At 58.1% G+C, this 17006-nt stretch overlaps 2 protein-coding genes across 2 annotated transcripts; one reads left to right on the top strand and one right to left on the bottom strand.

The window, feature by feature from the left end:
- Positions 1 to 164: 164 nt before the first annotated feature.
- On the top strand, positions 165 to 2559 carry Alkbh4 (alkB homolog 4, lysine demethylase). The gene is made up of 3 exons (XM_090324199.1): positions 165 to 352; positions 879 to 1076; positions 1701 to 2559. The coding sequence occupies exons 1-3, from the start codon at positions 227 to 229 to the stop codon at positions 2289 to 2291; spliced, it is 915 nt and encodes a 304-aa protein (XP_090180325.1). The 5' UTR covers positions 165 to 226; the 3' UTR covers positions 2292 to 2559.
- Positions 2560 to 3662: 1103 nt separating this feature from the next.
- Positions 3663 to 14755, bottom strand: Orai2 (ORAI calcium release-activated calcium modulator 2). Its single transcript, XM_090324198.1, has 3 exons — positions 14672 to 14755; positions 11206 to 11443; positions 3663 to 5836 (listed from the first exon to the last, which is right to left on the bottom strand). Exons 2-3 carry the CDS (start codon positions 11428 to 11430, stop codon positions 5309 to 5311), a joined length of 753 nt encoding a protein of 250 aa, XP_090180324.1. The 5' UTR covers positions 11431 to 11443; positions 14672 to 14755; the 3' UTR covers positions 3663 to 5308.
- Between the last annotated feature and the right edge of the window lie 2251 nt (positions 14756 to 17006).

The raw sequence follows: 17006 nt of genomic DNA, 5'->3' as shown, positions 1-17006 counted from the left end.
CCGACGGGCACTACAACTTCCAGCGGCCCTTGCGGCCGCGCACGCGTCCTGGCCGCCAGGTATGGGGGCGTCCGAGCCCGGGACACGCACTTCAATTCCCAGCGGCCCTCGCGCCGCGCACGCGTCCTGGCCGCCAGGTGCGCGGGCGTCCGGGCCCGAGACACGCACTTCAATTCCCAGCGGCCCTCGCGCCGCGCACGCTCTCCGGCCGTCCCGGCGGCGCAATATGGCCGCCGTCGCGGCCGCCGAGCCCCCTGAGGTCCTGCAGGAATGCGGCTGCAAGGGCGTCCGGACCTGTCTCATCTGCGAGGGCCTTCGCCACCGTGAGCCGTCCCGGCGGCTCGTCCCGCAGGTTAGGGGCTAGGAGGAGGTCCGCGTCCGCACAGTATGGGGACACTGAGGCCAGCCCGTCCCGGAGACCGGCTGGGATGGGGCCCCGCGGGGCTCCGGGGCGAGGCGGCCTGCGAGCGTGCACGGGCCGGGCAGGCTCCTTAGCTGGACGCCGAGCCGCCGCTCCACTCCCGGCTCTGGGTGGTTGGTGAGATGGACCCCCGCCGCCAGCCTCCCGAGCGGCCAGGACCCCGGGTGGGAGCCGCCGGCGCTGGGCCTGCGTGTGTTCGCTGAAGTGGAGTCTTGTCCACTTCACGCTGGGATCGCCTCTCCTGGCTCCACTGCATGTCCCGCGTGAAGTGAGAATACAGGAAAGATGGAGGAAAGGCAGAAGGGTCGAGAACCTGCACTCCATTGACAGAGCTGTGGGTCCAGGTCTGCCTGCAGCCCACCGGCCCGGCCGCTTCCCTGAGTGACTTTAGGACCATGAACGCCCTACCCCTGGCCAGGCACCCTTCAGAAGCTCCAGGACCCTTTCCTTTTTGCAGAAAACCCATGGCTTCCTTTACTGCTTGGACACTGGCTGGGCTGTGGGGGCAGAGGACTCGGACTTCCAGGGCTGGGCCTTCCCCTTTCCGGGAGTGACACTGATAGAGGATTTTGTGACCCCAGAGGAAGAGGCTGAGATGGTGTGTCTGATGGACCGAGACCCTTGGAAGCTCTCTCAGTCTGGGCGGAGGAAGCAGGTATGGCTGTTGTTAGGCTACGCTGTGCTACTGGGTCCTTGGCTCCTCTCTGCAGCCACAGTCCCTAAGAAACATATGCCTGGCAGTTGGTTCGGCCTTCCCAAATGACTGGCTTGACGTTCTCTTTTCCACAGCCGGTTTGGTGGTAGGACTCTAGTGGCAAATTTGGCCAGGAATCTGTTCTCCCCAGCTGCTAGAAATTGCTCTCCGTTTGCTCACTTTCACATCCCTTACCTCTTGCATGTTTCTCCTCCTCTGGTAGCTCACTCCTCTCCATCTGCAGCCCCGCCTGTTACCTTCTTCCCATCACACGGCCTCCTGTGGTGGCAACCTACCTTTGCTTCACAGTGCTTCCTCCCTATTCCCTCCCTGGTGACATCCAGCTGGCACTGCCCCCAGTTGAGCCTTGAGCCTCTAGCTCTGCCTGCTGGGGCTACTAAGGCTGGCTCCACACCCTCAGCCCAGTTCCTTCTCCCTGCCTGTTTCCAGCATCCATCTTTCATTCCGTCCCCTGTGCCTTCTGCCAGTGCCCATGTGTTTGGCCCACGACCTGCACAGGCTTGTGGTTGGGCTGTGACCTTCCGTGAACTGATGCTTCTCCATCCCTTCCTGCCCCCACCTCAGGACTACGGCCCCAAAGTCAATTTTCGGAAGCAGAAGTTGAGGACAGCCAGCTTCCAGGGCCTCCCCAGCTTCAGCCGGGAACTGGTGCACAGGATGGGGCTCCACCCTGGGCTGCAGGACTTCCAGCCTGTGGAGCAGTGTAACCTGGACTACCACCCCATGCGGGGCTCCGCCATTGATCCCCACCTGGATGATGCCTGGCTGTGGGGGGAGCGGCTGGTGAGCCTCAACCTCCTGTCCCCCACTGTGATGTCCATGCGCCGGGGGCCGCCTGGCAGCCTGCTGCTCCATCCCGCCCCTGCCGTGGTTCCCGAGGCCTCTGTGGACTGCATGGCCACCCCCAGCAGGTCTGTCCTGTGCCACGAGGTGGAGGTAGCCATCCCCCTCCCCCGCCGTTCCCTGCTGGTGCTCTCGGGGGCTGCGAGGCACCAGTGGACGCACGCCATCCACCGCAGGCACATCCAGGCCCGTCGCGTGTGTGCCACCTTCCGAGAACTGTCGGCCGAGTTCCGCCCAGGCGGGAAGCAGCAGGACTTGGGCCAGGAGCTCCTATGCCTCGCACTGTCCTTCCAAGGAAGACCCGTCCTGTGAGGCCTGTCCTGGGACAGGAGCTGGCCCGGCCCGCAGGTGTGGCTGCACAGCGCTCTCCTCCCAGCCCTGTGCATTTTGCTGTTTGGTGTGGAGGTGGGAATGGAACTGGGGTCGCTAGCCAGGCTGGCCTGGGCAGCAGGCACTGGCCTGGAGCTGGCCCTGCTGGGACCCCCATGACTGCCCCTCGCACTGGCCACTCACTGTGGCCTCTGTTTGGGTTATTTATGTTTTTCTTTGGAGGGGTTGGATTTGAACTTTCAAACCACTACCATTGTGTGGAAGAGTTTTTTCTGCATGGGGTCTGTGGCCAGCTTGCTGCTGCCCCTTCGTCCATTCCATGGACAGGCACAGACGACTGGGGATAGGCTTGGCAGGTCTCGAGTTCTGACTTGTGAGTCCATCTTAGCTTGAGTCACCTTTGACCCCTCTAGCTAGGATGGCAAAGATTCAGGAGCCTCATTCTCTACCTCCCCAGTCTTCGGGGGAGAAGTAGGGGAGAGCTGGATGCTGTGGCTCACACCTGCAGTCCTAGCTCCTCAGGAGGTTACAGTCTTAGTTCAAGGCCAGCCTGGACAGGAAGGTGTGTGATATTTTTTTTTTGTGGGTCATGGGGCTTGAGCTTGGCCTGGGCACTGTCCTTGAGTTCTTTAAAAGCTCCAGGCTACTGTCCTACCCTAGAGCCAAGCTCCACTTCCCATTTTCTGGAGGTTAGATGAAGAAAAGAGTCTCAGGTCTTTTTGTGCTCTGGCTGGCTTAGAACCTTGATCCCTCAGATCTCAGCCTCCTGAGTAGCTAAGATGACAGGCGTGAGCCACCGTGCTGCCTGGCTGGTGTGTGAAATTCTTTACCAACTAACCACTAAAAAGCTGGATGTGGGGTTGTGGCTCAAGTAGTAGAGCGCTATCCTTGAGCACAAAACCTCAGGGCCCTTTAAGGCAGAACACACAGGGGTCCCCTGGACATCTGTGCAGTGTGGGGCTCCTCTGGAGGGGCTGCCATCCCAGCCCCCACACCAGGCTAGAAGCACACCATGGAGGCTGGGGGCCCCAGGGGTGGCTGACCTCCAGCCTGGGAAGGGAAGGTGGAGGCACTCGGTGCTGAGCTGCTCAGGGAGACTTGTGAGATGACCCGTCGTTTAGGCTGGCCTCAACTCTTGTTCCTCCTGCCTCTGCCTCTTGAGTTCTGGGATTATAGGCGTGCTCTCGGCTTCCACCGCAGGATTCTTGGAGCTCTGGCTAAGCAGAGCCTCACATTGTGGCACGTCCCCCTGCAGTGAGGCTGCCCTGGTTAGTGGCTAGCAATGGGTGGCCGGTGGGCTCCCATGCCTCAGGGAGGGCCTGTGTAGTGGGTAACAGGAAGAAGAAAGCCCACTAAGAACACACAGTTTTACTGGCTTGTCCATTCCATATTCAGTGTGGGGAAACAAAAACCCACATGCAGGGCCTATGGCCAGGGCACACACAGCAGACGGGACGGCTGCAGGTACCTGCCCCCCAGCTCCCCAGACTTCCTACACCATGCTCCTCTCCTGCCTCTTCAGCTTCCCAAACCCCACCTGAATTGTGAAGCTCACCCCGTGGCTGCTGTGCCACCCAGGCTGTGCAGGTCCACTCAGGAAATGTTAGATGCCAACTACTGGGTACATAGCTGGACAGCCACGTGACTGGTCCTGCTCTAGGATCCCTCTATCCCCTGGGGCCACTGGCCCCAAGCTTGGGCAAAGGGAGGGCTGGAGCCAGAAGAGACAGGGGTATCATCTCTTGCTACCTGTATCTTCTCTGACCTCTGGCACTGGAGCTTCTGCCTATGGACCAGGTGTGGCATCTGACCCCAGGGTAAGCTTGGCAGTTTGAGGAGCTGGGATGGGGCCTTTCTCCAAGGCCAGCCTGGCTTGTCACTGCAGGACAACCTCCAGCGGCTCTGGAAACAGGCAGGGAGGGGCCATGGCTGCAAGGTCTTGTGGCCCTCTGGATCGAAGGTCTGTATTCTCCAGGGGTCACCCCATGCCAGTCACCCTAGAAAGGCCCCACAGTGCTAGCCCAGACCCGAGAGACCCTAAACTGCTGGAGGAAACCTAGAGTATGATGCAGACCAGAGGGGCAAGGCATGGTTTCCAGGCGGGCTAGGAGATGTGGTACACATTTTTTTGGTTGGTTATGGGGCTTGAGCTTGGCCTGGACACTGTCCCTGGTCTTCATTCCCAAGGCTAAAGCTCTACCACTTGTGACACACACAGCACCACTTCCAGTTTTGAGTGGTTAACTGGAGATGAGTCAGGGACTTTCCCCCAGGCTGGCTTTGACTGTGATGCTCAGATCTCAGCCTTCCGAGTAGCTAGCATTACAAGCATGAGCCATGGTGCCCAGCTACGTATGGCCTGGGAGCTGGCACTGTGGTGGGGTTCAGCTAATGCCAGAGCCACCCAGCATTGCTGTATAAACACGGGGAGGGGGAGGGTCGCTGGGGCCTCTACCCCCCTGCAAGGGCTTGATGACAAGAGGGCTCACATGGGGTAGGGACTGTGTTCCTACAGGGACTCCAGCCCCGCTAAAGATTTTGCCCAGGAGGGCACCTGTGGACCCAGCAGTGGACAGACACCAGCAAGCCTCCTTGAGTAGACACCCACTGGCCAGGACCAGGCTCCACCTCGTGGGGCTCCCACATGAACTGGCTTCCCCCTGCCAACTACCACACCACAGGGAGCCGTCTGGAAACCCTTTCACTCCCAGCTCCAGGCCTCTGGGTCCCTTTGGTTGCCAGTGCTCTCCTTCCTGGGACTGGCGCCCAGGGCTTCAGGAAGCTGCCCACTTCCCTGCCCCCAAGCACATAGAGGTGGCTCCCTGGTGACCTGGCACCTGGGTGCCCCGGGCCACTCCAGGCTGGGCTCTGAGATGGTGAACTTTGGTCTGGAGCTATCTGGACGTGTGCATGCTGACTGCCTAGCAACCGGGGGCGAGGACCTAGCTGCTTAGCAACCAGCGGAAGGAAGGACGCAGTGGGCGGCCCGAGGGCCTGGCTCACACCACCTGCAGGCTGCGCTCCTGCCCGTCCAGCTGCACCTTGAGCTTGTGCAGCTCCTCGATCTCACGGTTGTGGCGCTCGGTCTTGTGGCGCACCAGAGAGCGGTAGAAGTGGATGGTGAAGACCACGAAGATGAGACCCACGGGCACCATGATAATGGTGGACACCAGCGCAGCCTGCCAGCCTGCGTGGCTCCCGGGGCCCGGCGGGCGCCTGGCGTCCACCGGCAGGAACTTGATCCAGCAGAGCAGCACCACCTCGGCCAGGAAGAGCAGGATGCCCAGCACGGTGGAGAAGCCCCAGGCCAGCTCGATGTAGGGGTGCATGCGCTCGTGCGGCGACTCGCTGATGGAGTTGAGGTTGTGGATGTTGCTCACGGCCTCCACGTTGGGCAGGATGCAGGTGCTGATCAGGAGTGCGAACAGGTGCACGGCCACCAGCACCGTGGTGCAGGCGCTGAAGGCCACGAGCAGCGGCTGCGGGTACTGGTACTGCGTCTCCAGCTGCACCTCCACCATGGCCACCTGCGGGCAGAGCGAGGGCGGGGCTCAGGCGCCTGTGGGCTCCCCCGTGACTCACCCACACACTCACTGCCAGGAGGCCCAAGGCTCCTCCCCACCGGCCAGAGATTTCACAGGTTGGGGGGCGGGGCCCCGGGTGGCACACACCAGCGCTCAGGAGACTGAGGCCGGAGAACTGGAAGTTTAGGATCAGCCTGGAGTCCATGCGGGTGGCTCGGGCCTAACTACTCAGAAGACTGTGGGTCAAAGCTAGAGGAAGCTATGAGAGTCATTTCCAATTAACCACCAGAAAATCAGAAATGGTGCTGTGGTTCAAAGTGGGACAGTGCTAGACATGAGTGAGAAAGCTCAGAAACAGCACCTAGGCCCCGAGTTGTTGTTGTTTTTTTAAACAAAAAACAGTCTGTATGGTAAAGAAGAGAAAAGCGCAGGAGCCAGGGTGCCAGGAGAGGAAGCGGCCTTTCCTGGATGACAGTCCTGGGCACAAGGCATCCAGCATAAGCTGGGCAGGGGCCACACTTCCCTGGCAGCAGGACTTGAGCACAAGGCTTTGGAGTTGGTATCAAAGTCAGGCCAAACTGCTTTATTTGTTGGTGGCTGGTGCTCTACCAGTTGGGTTATACCTTCAGCCTAGTCTTTCCTGGTGTTACAGATGGACTCTCGAGGACTTTTCTGGCTGACTGGGCTTTTTGTGCCTCTGGATCTCATCCTCCTGAGTAGCTAGGATTACAGCTGTCAGCCACAGGTGCTTGGCTTTCAACTGTTTTGAGACAGGGCCTCTCAGTGCCATCCGGGCTGCTACCAACATGCAATCTTGCTGCCTCCATTTCCTAAGTACTGGATTATAGTTGTGTACCACGCTAGCTAAACGAGGTTCAGGAGCTTGAGGCCAGTCTGGGCTCCTTGTGTGATGTTAAAGCAAAGGCTTCTGCGGGTCTGGAGCCTGGAGTGCCTCTGCAGCCTCATACAGACTGCAGATTCCTGACTCCATGGGACCAGAGGCTGCAGGGAAATCTCTTAAGCCCCAGGTCCAAGATTATAGACACAGCTGCCATCCTCAGCTCATCTTAACTTTTTTTTTTTCTTGGTTGTGAGGCTTGAACTCTGGACCTGGGCGCTGTCCCTGAGCCCTTCAACTCAAGGCTACCGCCCTACCCCTTGAGCCACAGAGCCACTTCCGGTTTCTGGTGATTAATTGGAAATGAGTCTCATGGGCTTTGTAGTGCCTGGGCTGGCTTTGAACTGCAATCCTCAGATCTCAGCCACCTGCGCCTCCTCCTTCTTCCTCTTCTTTTTTTGGAGGGGTCATGGGGCTTGAACTCTGGGCCTTGGTGCTGTTCCCGAACTCTTCAGCTCAGCCCCACTTCCTATTTTTTAGTGATTAGTTGAAGATAAAGAGTCTCAGGGACTTTAGTGCCTGGCTGGCTTTGAGGCTGGCTTTGAACCGTGATCCTCAGATCTCAGCCTCCTGAGTAGCTAGGATCACAGGTGTGAGCCATTGCACCCAGCTTCATCTTAACCTTTAACTGTCTATTACTGAACTGTGAGGAAATAGTCACTTTCATTTTTTCATTTTAGTATTGGGGATTACAGGCTATGCAGGTACTCTACTGCTGAGCTCTACCCTTAGCCCTGTTTTTTGGTTTTTTTTTGTCAGTCCTGGCTTGAACTCAGGGCCTGAGCTCTGTCTTTGGGCTTCCCCAAGGCATCGTGCTCTGCCATTTGATCCATAGCACCACTTCAGGCTTTTTTCTATGGATGTCGTACCGAGGAATTGAACCTGGGTCTTCATGCATGCTAGGCAAGCACTCCACTACTAGGCCAAACTCCCATACAACCTTGAGATTTTTTTAAAAATTATTTATGGGAGCTGGGAAGGTGGTCTAGTGGTAGAGTGCTTGTCTAACATGCACAAAGCCCTAAGTTCAGTTCCTCAGTATCACATACTCAGGAAAAGCTGGAAGTGGCACTGGCTCAAGTGGTAGAATGCTATCCTTAAGCAAAAGAAGCTCAGGGACAGTGGCTAGGCCCTGAGTTCAAGACCCAGGGCTTACACGCGCGCACACGTGCACACACACACATGAATTATGTTTAATGAAGGGCAGAAAGGGCCACTGGAACCCCATGAAACAGGAAGTCCCAGCTGGTCTCTGCGGCCCTTCTTGGGCCTCCTCACCCTACTCGCTAAGGTGACTTTGCAAGTGGACTGGCAGACCAACCCCCACGGCTTCCCCAGCCCTGCTCTATGGGCCACCTTAGTGGTGGGCTTAGACCAGTCCAGCAGGGCCCAGCCCTCCCCGATGGCCTCTACCAGGTGCCAAGGGCGCAGGGAGAGGGGTGGGCAGGCAGAAGATAGTCTGGGGAGGCTCAGCCGCGGTGCCTGCTTTTCTCCACAATCTGCAAGAACCATTTCACAACTTCCGGTGGTAACCACCTCCTCCCCCCAGACCCCTCCCTCCACCTGCAGCGTCCCTGGGATGAGCAGGGCCGCTCCTCAAGCTGGGCAGACGTGGAAACCTTTGTGAAGATATTTAAAAGTACAAATAGACCACATGGGACAGGCTGAGGAGGCTTTTCCTTCAGTGGCCTGGTTGTTCCACAAAGTATACAGCCCACAGAATGCTGTGAACGACAGGGCTCCGAGAGGAAATGGATGATGAAAAGGCAGGAGGTGGGGCCCACAGAAGCAGTTTGGGCTGGGTGTTGTGGTACATGCTTGCAATCCCAGCTCTCACGAGGTAGAGGGCTGAGACCAGCCTTGCCAAAAGTTACAAAGACCTGATCTAAAAAATCAAAACAAAGCTGGTGCCCGTGGCTCACGCCCGAAATCCTAGCTACTCAGGAGGCTAAGATCTGAGGATCCCGGTTCAGAGCCAGCCTGGGAACAAAAGTCCGTGAGACTCTTAGCTCCAATTAACCACCAGAAAACTGGAAGTGGCACTGTGGCTCAATATAGTAGAGTGTGAGGCTTGAGCTGAAGAGCTCAGGGACAACGCCCAGGCCCAGAGTTCAAGTCCTGCAACTGACACAATAAAAATAAATAATAAAAACAAAAGGCTGGGCTGGGAGTTTGGCCTAGTGGGAAAGTGCTTGCCTAGCATGCATGAAGACCTGGATTTAATTCCTCAGTACCACATATGTAGAAAAAGCCAGAAGAGGTACTGTGGCTCAAGTGGTAGAGCTGTACCCTTGAGAAAGCCCAAGGACAGTGCTTAGGCCCTGAGTTCAAGCCCCAGGACTGGCAGGAAAAAAAAAAAAAAAAAAAGGCTGGGCACTGGTGACTGGCGCTTATAACCTATAATCCTAACTACTCAGGAGACTAAGAACTAAGGAATGAGATTCAAACCAGCCCAGGCAGAAAAGTCCCTGTGAGACCTGTTATCTCCATTTACACTCAAAAAACAGAAGTGGTTGCTGGGCACTTATGTTTTCTGAGCTGAAAAGTTTGAGGACAGAGCCCAGGCTCAGAGTTCAATCCCTAGCATGCATGGAGACCCAGGTTTGATTTCTCAGCACCACATCCATACAAAAAGCCAGAGCAGCTGGGTGCAGGGGCTCATGTCTGTCATCCTAGCTACTCAGGAGGCTGAGATCTGAGGATCTTGGTTCAAAAAACCAGCCCTGGGAACAAAAGACTGGGAGACTCTTTATCTCCAATAATCATTGTAAAACTAGAAAACGGGAAGTGGGGCTGTAGCTCCAGGGGTAGGGCTGTAGCCTTAAGCTGAAGAGCTCAGGGGCAACCCCCAGGCCCACGGCCCAGAGCTCAAGCCCCATGACCCACAAAAGAAAAAGAAAAAGCCAGAAGTAGTGCTGTGGCTTATGTGGTAGAGTGCCTTGAGAAAGCCCAAGGACAGAGCCCAGGCCCTGAGTTCAAGTCCCAGGACTGGCAAATCAACAACAACAAGGAAATAAAGAGAAGAGGGGACAATAGCTCTCACCTAATCCTGGCTACTTAGGAGGCTGAGACCTGAGGATCAAAGTTCTAAGGCAGCCTGGCAAGAGGCTGTGACACTCTTATTTCTAGTGAACCACCAGAACACCGAAGTCTAGCAATGGCTCACGTGGTAGAGGACTCCTTTAAATTAGCCTTGAGAAAATGCAGTGTCTTGTTACATAGTCCAGACTGGCCCCAGCTTGAGACCCTCCTGCAGCTGCTTTCATGCTGGGACTCCAGCTGTGCACTACCTCACTGGGAAAATACCTTTTCTTGTCTTTTTTTTGTCCTGTGGCTTGAACTCTGGGCCTGGGTGCTGTCCCTGAGCTCTTCAGCTCAACACTAGCTCATGTTCTTTTTTTTTTTTTTTTTTGCCAGTCCTGGTCTTGAGCTCAGGGCCTGAGCACTGTCCTTGGACTTTCTCAAGGCTAGAGCTCTACCACTTGAGCCTCAGCACCACTTCCGGCTTTTTCTATGTATGTGGTACCAAGGAATCGAACCCGGGTCTTTGTGCATGCTAGGCAAGCACTTTAACCACTAGGCCAAATTCCAGGCCCAGAGTCTCATGTTCTTTAGTGGCTTTGAACCTTGATCCTCAGACCTCAGCCTCCTGAGAGCAGCTAGGATTATAGGTGTGAGCCACAACACAGGGTGGAAATGACTTTTCCTCTCTCCATGGTGACAAGTACAGAAAGAGAATTATGAGTGCTCTGTCCTGCCCTGCTGGAGCCCAGCCCAGTCCCCTGCCGACCCCGCGGGCCGGCGCGCGCTGTCACTCAGCCCACTTTTATGTTCAGTGTTGCTGCCAACTCAACATTGAGGCTATGGCTGGAGAAACAAGAAATATGTCACGGCTGGGAGTGTGGCCTAGTGGTAGAGGCTGTGGCGAGCCTGGGGCTGCCGCAGGGACTTGACTCAGCAGCAGGCGTGGCCTCGTGCGGGGAGCCTGCCTCTGGCTCTGGGTGACTCAGAGGGAAATGGCAGCCACAAGCCAGGCCACACCTGCTTGGGGTTCACTGGGAGGGTGGGCTGCACAGTGGGCTGACCACCCGAGCACCCTGGAATCCTAGTTCAAGCCCCCCAGGTTGGTGGTCCCCCAGGTGGGGCAAACATGGGGGCCTCATGTTTTTTTTTTTTTGGTGGCAGTCCTGGGCTTGGACTCAAGGTTAGTGCTCTACCACTTGAGCCGAAGCTCTACTTCGGACCTAGAATCAGGACCCTGGTCTCAGGCTCCTGAATTAAGGGTAAGCTCTGGCAGGACAAGCTGTTTACTGAGCATGTAAACACAAGAATGGGGGCTGAAGATTCAGGGCCTGGGGGAGGGGGTGGGAAGGGCCTGGGACACGGGTGGACACCTCTGTCAACAGGGCCTTGAGGGCCGGCTCGGCTCCTGACCTTGTCACCAGGACGCCGACTGCCAAGCGCCTGCACTCACCATGGCGAAGCCGGAGAGGAGGGCAGAGGTGCGGCTGGAGGCCTTCAGCTTGGCCCTGCTCAGGTACAGCTTCCTCCAGGACAGGGCCTGCACCGAGTGGTGGTTGGAGGTGACCAGCTCCAGGTAGCTTCTGCGAACCCAGTCGCGATAGTCCATGCCCTTGTGGCCCGGCTCCGAGCACGCAGGCGTGGACGGGTCCACGGGCACGTTCAGCTCAGCACTCATGGTGGAAATCGGGCTGGGGAAAGGGGGGAAGAGACTCAGGCATCCTCTCCAGTGCCTGGGGAAAGCCAAAATTCAGCCTGCTCCCTTATTCTTTGGCCACTGTATTGAGGCACATTCTCCCCATGCAATTCAAATTGGCCTCAAACTCACAGTCCTCCTCCTTCAGACTCCCAAGTGCTAGGAAGGCAGATGTGCTCTCCAATGCCCAGCTCCCAAGTCCATGTAACCTTCCCTAGGACCTGCTAAATAGACCTGAAACAGGGGGTCTCAAGACATCATGGAGGGCTGGCAATGTGGCTTCATGGTAGCGTGTTTGCCTTGCATGCATGAAGCCCTGGGTTCAATTCTTCTGTTCCACACCAACAGAAAATGCTGGAAGTGGTACGATGGTACAGGGGTAGAGTGCTAACCTTGAGCAAAAGCAGCTCGGGGACGGTATCTAGGCCCTGAGGTCAAGCTCCAGGACTGGGGAGTGCGCACGTGCGCGTGCACATACAGACACACAGACACACAGCACAGAGGGGACACCCTGGGGCTCTAGTTTCTGTTCCTAGAACTACCACACCTGGTGCTGGTAGAACTCTAGCCTTGAGAAAGCCCAAGTGCAGTGCTCAAGGCTTGAGTTCAAGCCCCAGGACTGGCAAAAGAAAGAAAGAAAGAAAGAAAGAAAGAAAGAAAGAAAGAAAGAAGAAAGAAAGAAAAGAAAAGAAAAGAAAGGAAAGGAAAGGAAGGGAAAGGAAAGGAAAGGAAAAAACCCAACAGAACTGGGGCTGGGAGTTTGGCCTAGTGGTTAAAGTGCTTGCCTAGCACGCATGAAGACCCGGGTTCAATTCCTCGGTACCACATACATAGAAAAAAGCCAGAAGTGGTGCTGAGGTTCAAGTGGTGGAGCTCTAGCCTTGAGAAAGTCCAAGGATAGTGGTCAGGCCCTGAGCTCAAGCCCAGGACTGGCAAAAAAACAAAGAAACAAAAAAACCCCAAAAAACAGAACTGCCATACAAACTAAAACTACCCTTCTGACATGGTAGCTCACAGCTGCAGTCCAGTGGTTTGGAAGGTAGAGATCTGGGAGATGGAGACTCAAAGCCAGCCTGGGCAAAACAGTCTACCAGGACTGGAGGCATGACTCAAGAGATAAGGCACCAGTAAGAGCAAGAAAGCCATCGATAGCTTAAGCCTTGGTGTCAGTTCCTGGACACATGTGCGTGCGTGCACACACCAGAGCTAGGAAGCCAGGCCTTGACCCTGCTGTGACTGCTGATGCAGGAACCCCTCACCCTCAGAGTGCCACAGTGCCACTTCTGGTCTTTTCTGTTTCTGTGGTGCCAAGGAATTGAACGCAGGGCACTCCACCACTAAGCCACACTCCTGGCCCCTACAGGACACTTGAACCTGCAACTAAAGACCCTTGAAGTTGCCCCCTCCGCCTCACTTTTTATGGTGCTGGTTCCAGAGCTTTCAACCAGGGCCTTGGGTTCTCAGTCTTTTTGCTCACTTTTGGCACTGTACCTACCACCTGGGCCATGGGTCCAGTCCAGTATTTTGCTGGTTAAGTGGCGATAAAGCATTACAGACTTTCCCGTCCAGGCTGGCTCTATCATGAGCCTCCGGCTCTCAGCCCCTAAGCACCCTGCTGCAATCTGGCTTTCATGGCTGGGTGCTGACTGGATGGGCTTTTCCCAGCAGACACTGCTTTGAGAGTCTGATGCATTTTAATCAGTACAGTTCATCCTAGAAACACATTCTTGGCTTACATAACTCGAGTAAAGTCACAGCCAGACTGCAAAGGAAACCTTTCGAAATGCAAAACGGAGTGCTCTGACTGGCTGAGCGCTGTATTAAGGAGAAGCAGAGAGGAGGGTTTGGGGTGTTGTCACCCCAGGGAACCTCACAGCGCTGATCTGCTCAGATGGGTGAATGTAACCCAAGTGAGCAGTAATTTGCATAGGGCCTCGGTGGCCTCCTGGCCCTGGCCGGAATCCAGCTGGGAGCATCTCTCCCTGGCCCAGGGAGGGCGGCTCCTCCCTCCCCCCCTCTCCAGGGTCGCCTTCAGGGGCCACCCTGGGTGGTCTGGGCCCCTGGGTCATGGCTCAGCCACAGTCTGTGTCTGGACGCATCCTCATCATGTCCCCTCCCGGGGACAGCGTCAAATGATTGAAAACGTCTTAATTTAGAAATGTGCCGCTCTAATTTCTCCATCGAGAACAGCGACGGAGGGGACGGTGCTCAGGGCCAGGATGGCGCCCCGGGCGCCCCCACGCACGGCCCCCCATGCTCGCCACACTCGGTTCTCACTGGAGGAAGCCGCTGGTCGGCGGGGAGCGGAGGAGCCGGCCAGGGCGGGCAGGAAGGCTGGGGCGCTGGGTGAGGAGGCAGAGACCCTGGCGGGGACCCCCGAGCCTGGCCGGCACCGCCCCGCACCCCAGCCAAGAGGGGGCTGGTGATTTCTGGGGAGGGGGCGCCCAGGGGCCATCGTGAACCCGGGCTGAGGATGGCTCCTAGATTGCTGCTAGAAAAAGGGCCCTGAGGAGGCCCCAGGATGGGCGGCGGGGGGGGGGGGCAGCCCGGGAGGGAGGGCAGCCCGGGTGGGGAGGTGGTAGCTTGGGAAGGAGGGCAGCCCGGGGGTGGGGGGGTAGCCCGGGGGGGAGGGCAGCCGGGGGTGGAGGGGTGGTAGCTTGGGAGGGAGGGCAGCCCGGGGGGGGGGGTAGCCTGGGGGGGGCAGCCCGGGAGGGAGGGAAGCCCGGGGGGGGGGTAGCCGGGGTTGGGGGGGTGGTAGCTTGGGAGGGAGGGCAGCCCGGGGGGGGGTAGCCGGGAGGAGGTAGCGGGGGGGGGGTAGACCGGGAGGGCAGCCTGGGAGTCGGGCAGCCTGGGAGTCGGGCAGCCTGGGAGGGAGGGCAGCCGGGGGTGGAGGGGTGGTAGCTTGGGAGGGAGGGCAGCCTGGGAGTCGGGCAGCCCGGGAGGGGGCGCAGCCCGCATCGCCAGGCCAGGGCGGGGTCCAGCCGAGGGGGACCCCGCCTCGGGAGCAGGTCCAAGTGGGGATTGGGCTTCGGCCTGACTCGACTTCCCTAAACATTCACGCGCGCGGGGAGGGAAGGGGGAGGCGAGGGCGGAGCTGGAGCGGGGGCCCCACGGCTCCTCCCGCCCCGGGTCCCTCCAGACCCTGGCGCCCTCGGCGGCGGGGGCTCCTCGCCGTGCCCGGCCCCGGCCCTGGACGGAGGTGCGCGCCCCACCCAGCACTCACCGGAGGTGCCGGCCCGCGCACCCAGCTCCGGCGAGCCCGGCGGCCCGGTGCGCCCAGGCCGGGCCGGGGCGCCCAGCTCCGCTCCGCTCCGCTCCCGCGCCTTCCGCCAGCCCGGAGGGTCCCGGCCGCGCCCGCCCCGCCCCGCCGCAGCCGCTGCCTAGCGACAGCGCGGCCACGTGACCGTCGGGTGGGGGGGGCGGCCACGTGACCGCGGGAACCTCGTTCTCCCCCCCCGCCCCCGCCCCCTCGGGGCGCGCAGCTCTCCGGAAGTGCACGGGGCACGGCGGGCCTCGGGGTCCGGGCCGCGCGCCCCTGGACAGCCTCGCCCTCCATAGGATCTCTCCATCTGTCGCGGGGGACCGCGGGGACCGCGACACAGTTACCCACGCCGGTGAGTCGTCCTACCACGGGTGCCCGACGGCGGCGGTCCAGGCTGCTGCAGACCCGCAGCCGGGCTGGAGCGCGCGTGGGATCCGTGGGCGCCCCGCTCTCAGCCGCTCTCACCACGCCCGCACCGCTTCCTGGAGGAGCCCGGCCGCGGCGGGCAGGTTCAGCGCCCACCCCGCCACCCCTGCCCCTGGCTGCAGGCCTGCCAGGGCCCCGCCCCGTCCCCTCCACACTGAAGGTGAGATCCGCTCCCAGGGGCTGGCCCAGTGCCCGCCATGGCGCGCCTCGTAAGACGAGGCCTGGGTTCTGCTCAACCAGCTCGGGGCCTCTCACCAGGCCTCTGCAGGCTTTGAACTTGGTCAGTGCCCAGCAGATGGAACCAGACAGTCCAGGAGTTGTTATGGAAATACATGGTAATGCATGGTAATTGCAGCTCACTTTTGTCAAGTGTACATTAACTTCCAGAGGGCGGGGGAGGAGGGAGATTCTTCACTCCAGGATTTGAATTAAGCAGGCTCCAAGCAGTCTTTCCTCCCTCCTCTAAGCCCTGGGAACTCAGGTTCCCTATCTCCAGGTCAGCAGAACTCTAACTTGATTCCACAACTCAGCTTCTAGAAGATAATTGTTGCCTGGCTCCACTTACCAGACTCACACCTGTAATCCTAGGTACTCAGGAGGCTGAGATCTGAGGGTCACAGTTCAAAGCCAGCGCTCAGGAAATTTCTTGAGACTCGGGTCATCAACTAACCACCAAACCCCCCCCCAAAAAAACAAAAAAAAAAAAACCCAAAAGCAGAAGTGGAGCTGGGGCCTAACTGAGCTGTGGCTTATGTAGTAGATTGCTAGCTTTGAACAAAAAAGCTCAGCGTCTGAGCCTGGAGTTCAACCTGAGGACAGGCACCAAAAGAAACAGAGACAGTAATGATCGAAGGCTGGGTAGGGTACTGGATGCCTGTAATCCCAGGCACTCAGAGGTATGACACAGAAGGATGACGGTACAGGGCTAGGAAACAGAAGAGACCCCATTTGCAAATAAAATGAAAGGCAAAACGTGGGTCTCAGGTAGACTACCTTCCGAGCAGGCCAACGACCTGGATTCAATCTTCAATATAAAACAAATGTTGAAAACAACAAAACGTCTTGGCAGGCGCTTGTGGCTCCTGTAATCCTAGCTACTCAGGAGGCTGAGATCTGAGAACCACAGTTCCAGGCCAGCCCGGGCTGTTAAGTCCATGAAGCTCCCACCCGAACACTGGAAGTGATGTTGTGGCTCAAACAGCAAAAGAGCCCAGGGACGCGCCCAGCCCGAGTTCAAGCCCTAGTTAAATCAGCACGAATGCCTACTTTGGTTTAAGCTGTCAGGAAGGGAATTTCTGGGTTTTTAGTTTTTCTTCACTGAGACAGGATTTTACAGCCACGCAGCCCAGGCTGGTTTTAAATTCACGCTGGTGCCCCGGCACCCTGCTGGGCTTCCCACCTGTGCACCTGGCAGCCATGCAGCAGCCCTGCATGTGCAAGGAATTTCTGTCCTTGGGACTTCTCTTCCTGTGCCTCTCCTGAGCAGCTGCCATGTCCTGGGCTTGCAGAGAACAGGACGAGGGTCTGGGGATCCTGAGGTAGAGGCAGGGTCCCCAGGGGCGGTGAGGGTGAAGGTGGTGTGGAATGAGGGTGTGAGGCCCTTGGAGGAAGGAAGAATGGAGACCCTGGGAGCAGGGGAGATGCAGGGGGTGGGACCAGCCCTGGGTTGCGGAAGGCCCAGGAGAAGATGCACAGACCCTGGGCGGGCTGCACACCACTGCACATGCACACACACGCAGAGCTAGCAGCTCAGGACTTAACGTGTGCACAGAGCCGACAGTGCTCACCCCGTATGCACATGCATGCACACAGCTAACAGCATTCGGGGTGTGCGCACATCACTCCTCGGGAAATGCAGGGCCCGTTCTGC

Source organism: Megascapheus bottae, chromosome 34, assembly GCF_031878675.1.
Source record: "Megascapheus bottae isolate mThoBot1 chromosome 34, mThoBot2.hap1, whole genome shotgun sequence".
NCBI classification, from domain to species: Eukaryota; Metazoa; Chordata; class Mammalia; order Rodentia; family Geomyidae; genus Megascapheus; species Megascapheus bottae.
This window is presented reverse-complemented; position numbering and strand designations above follow the sequence as displayed.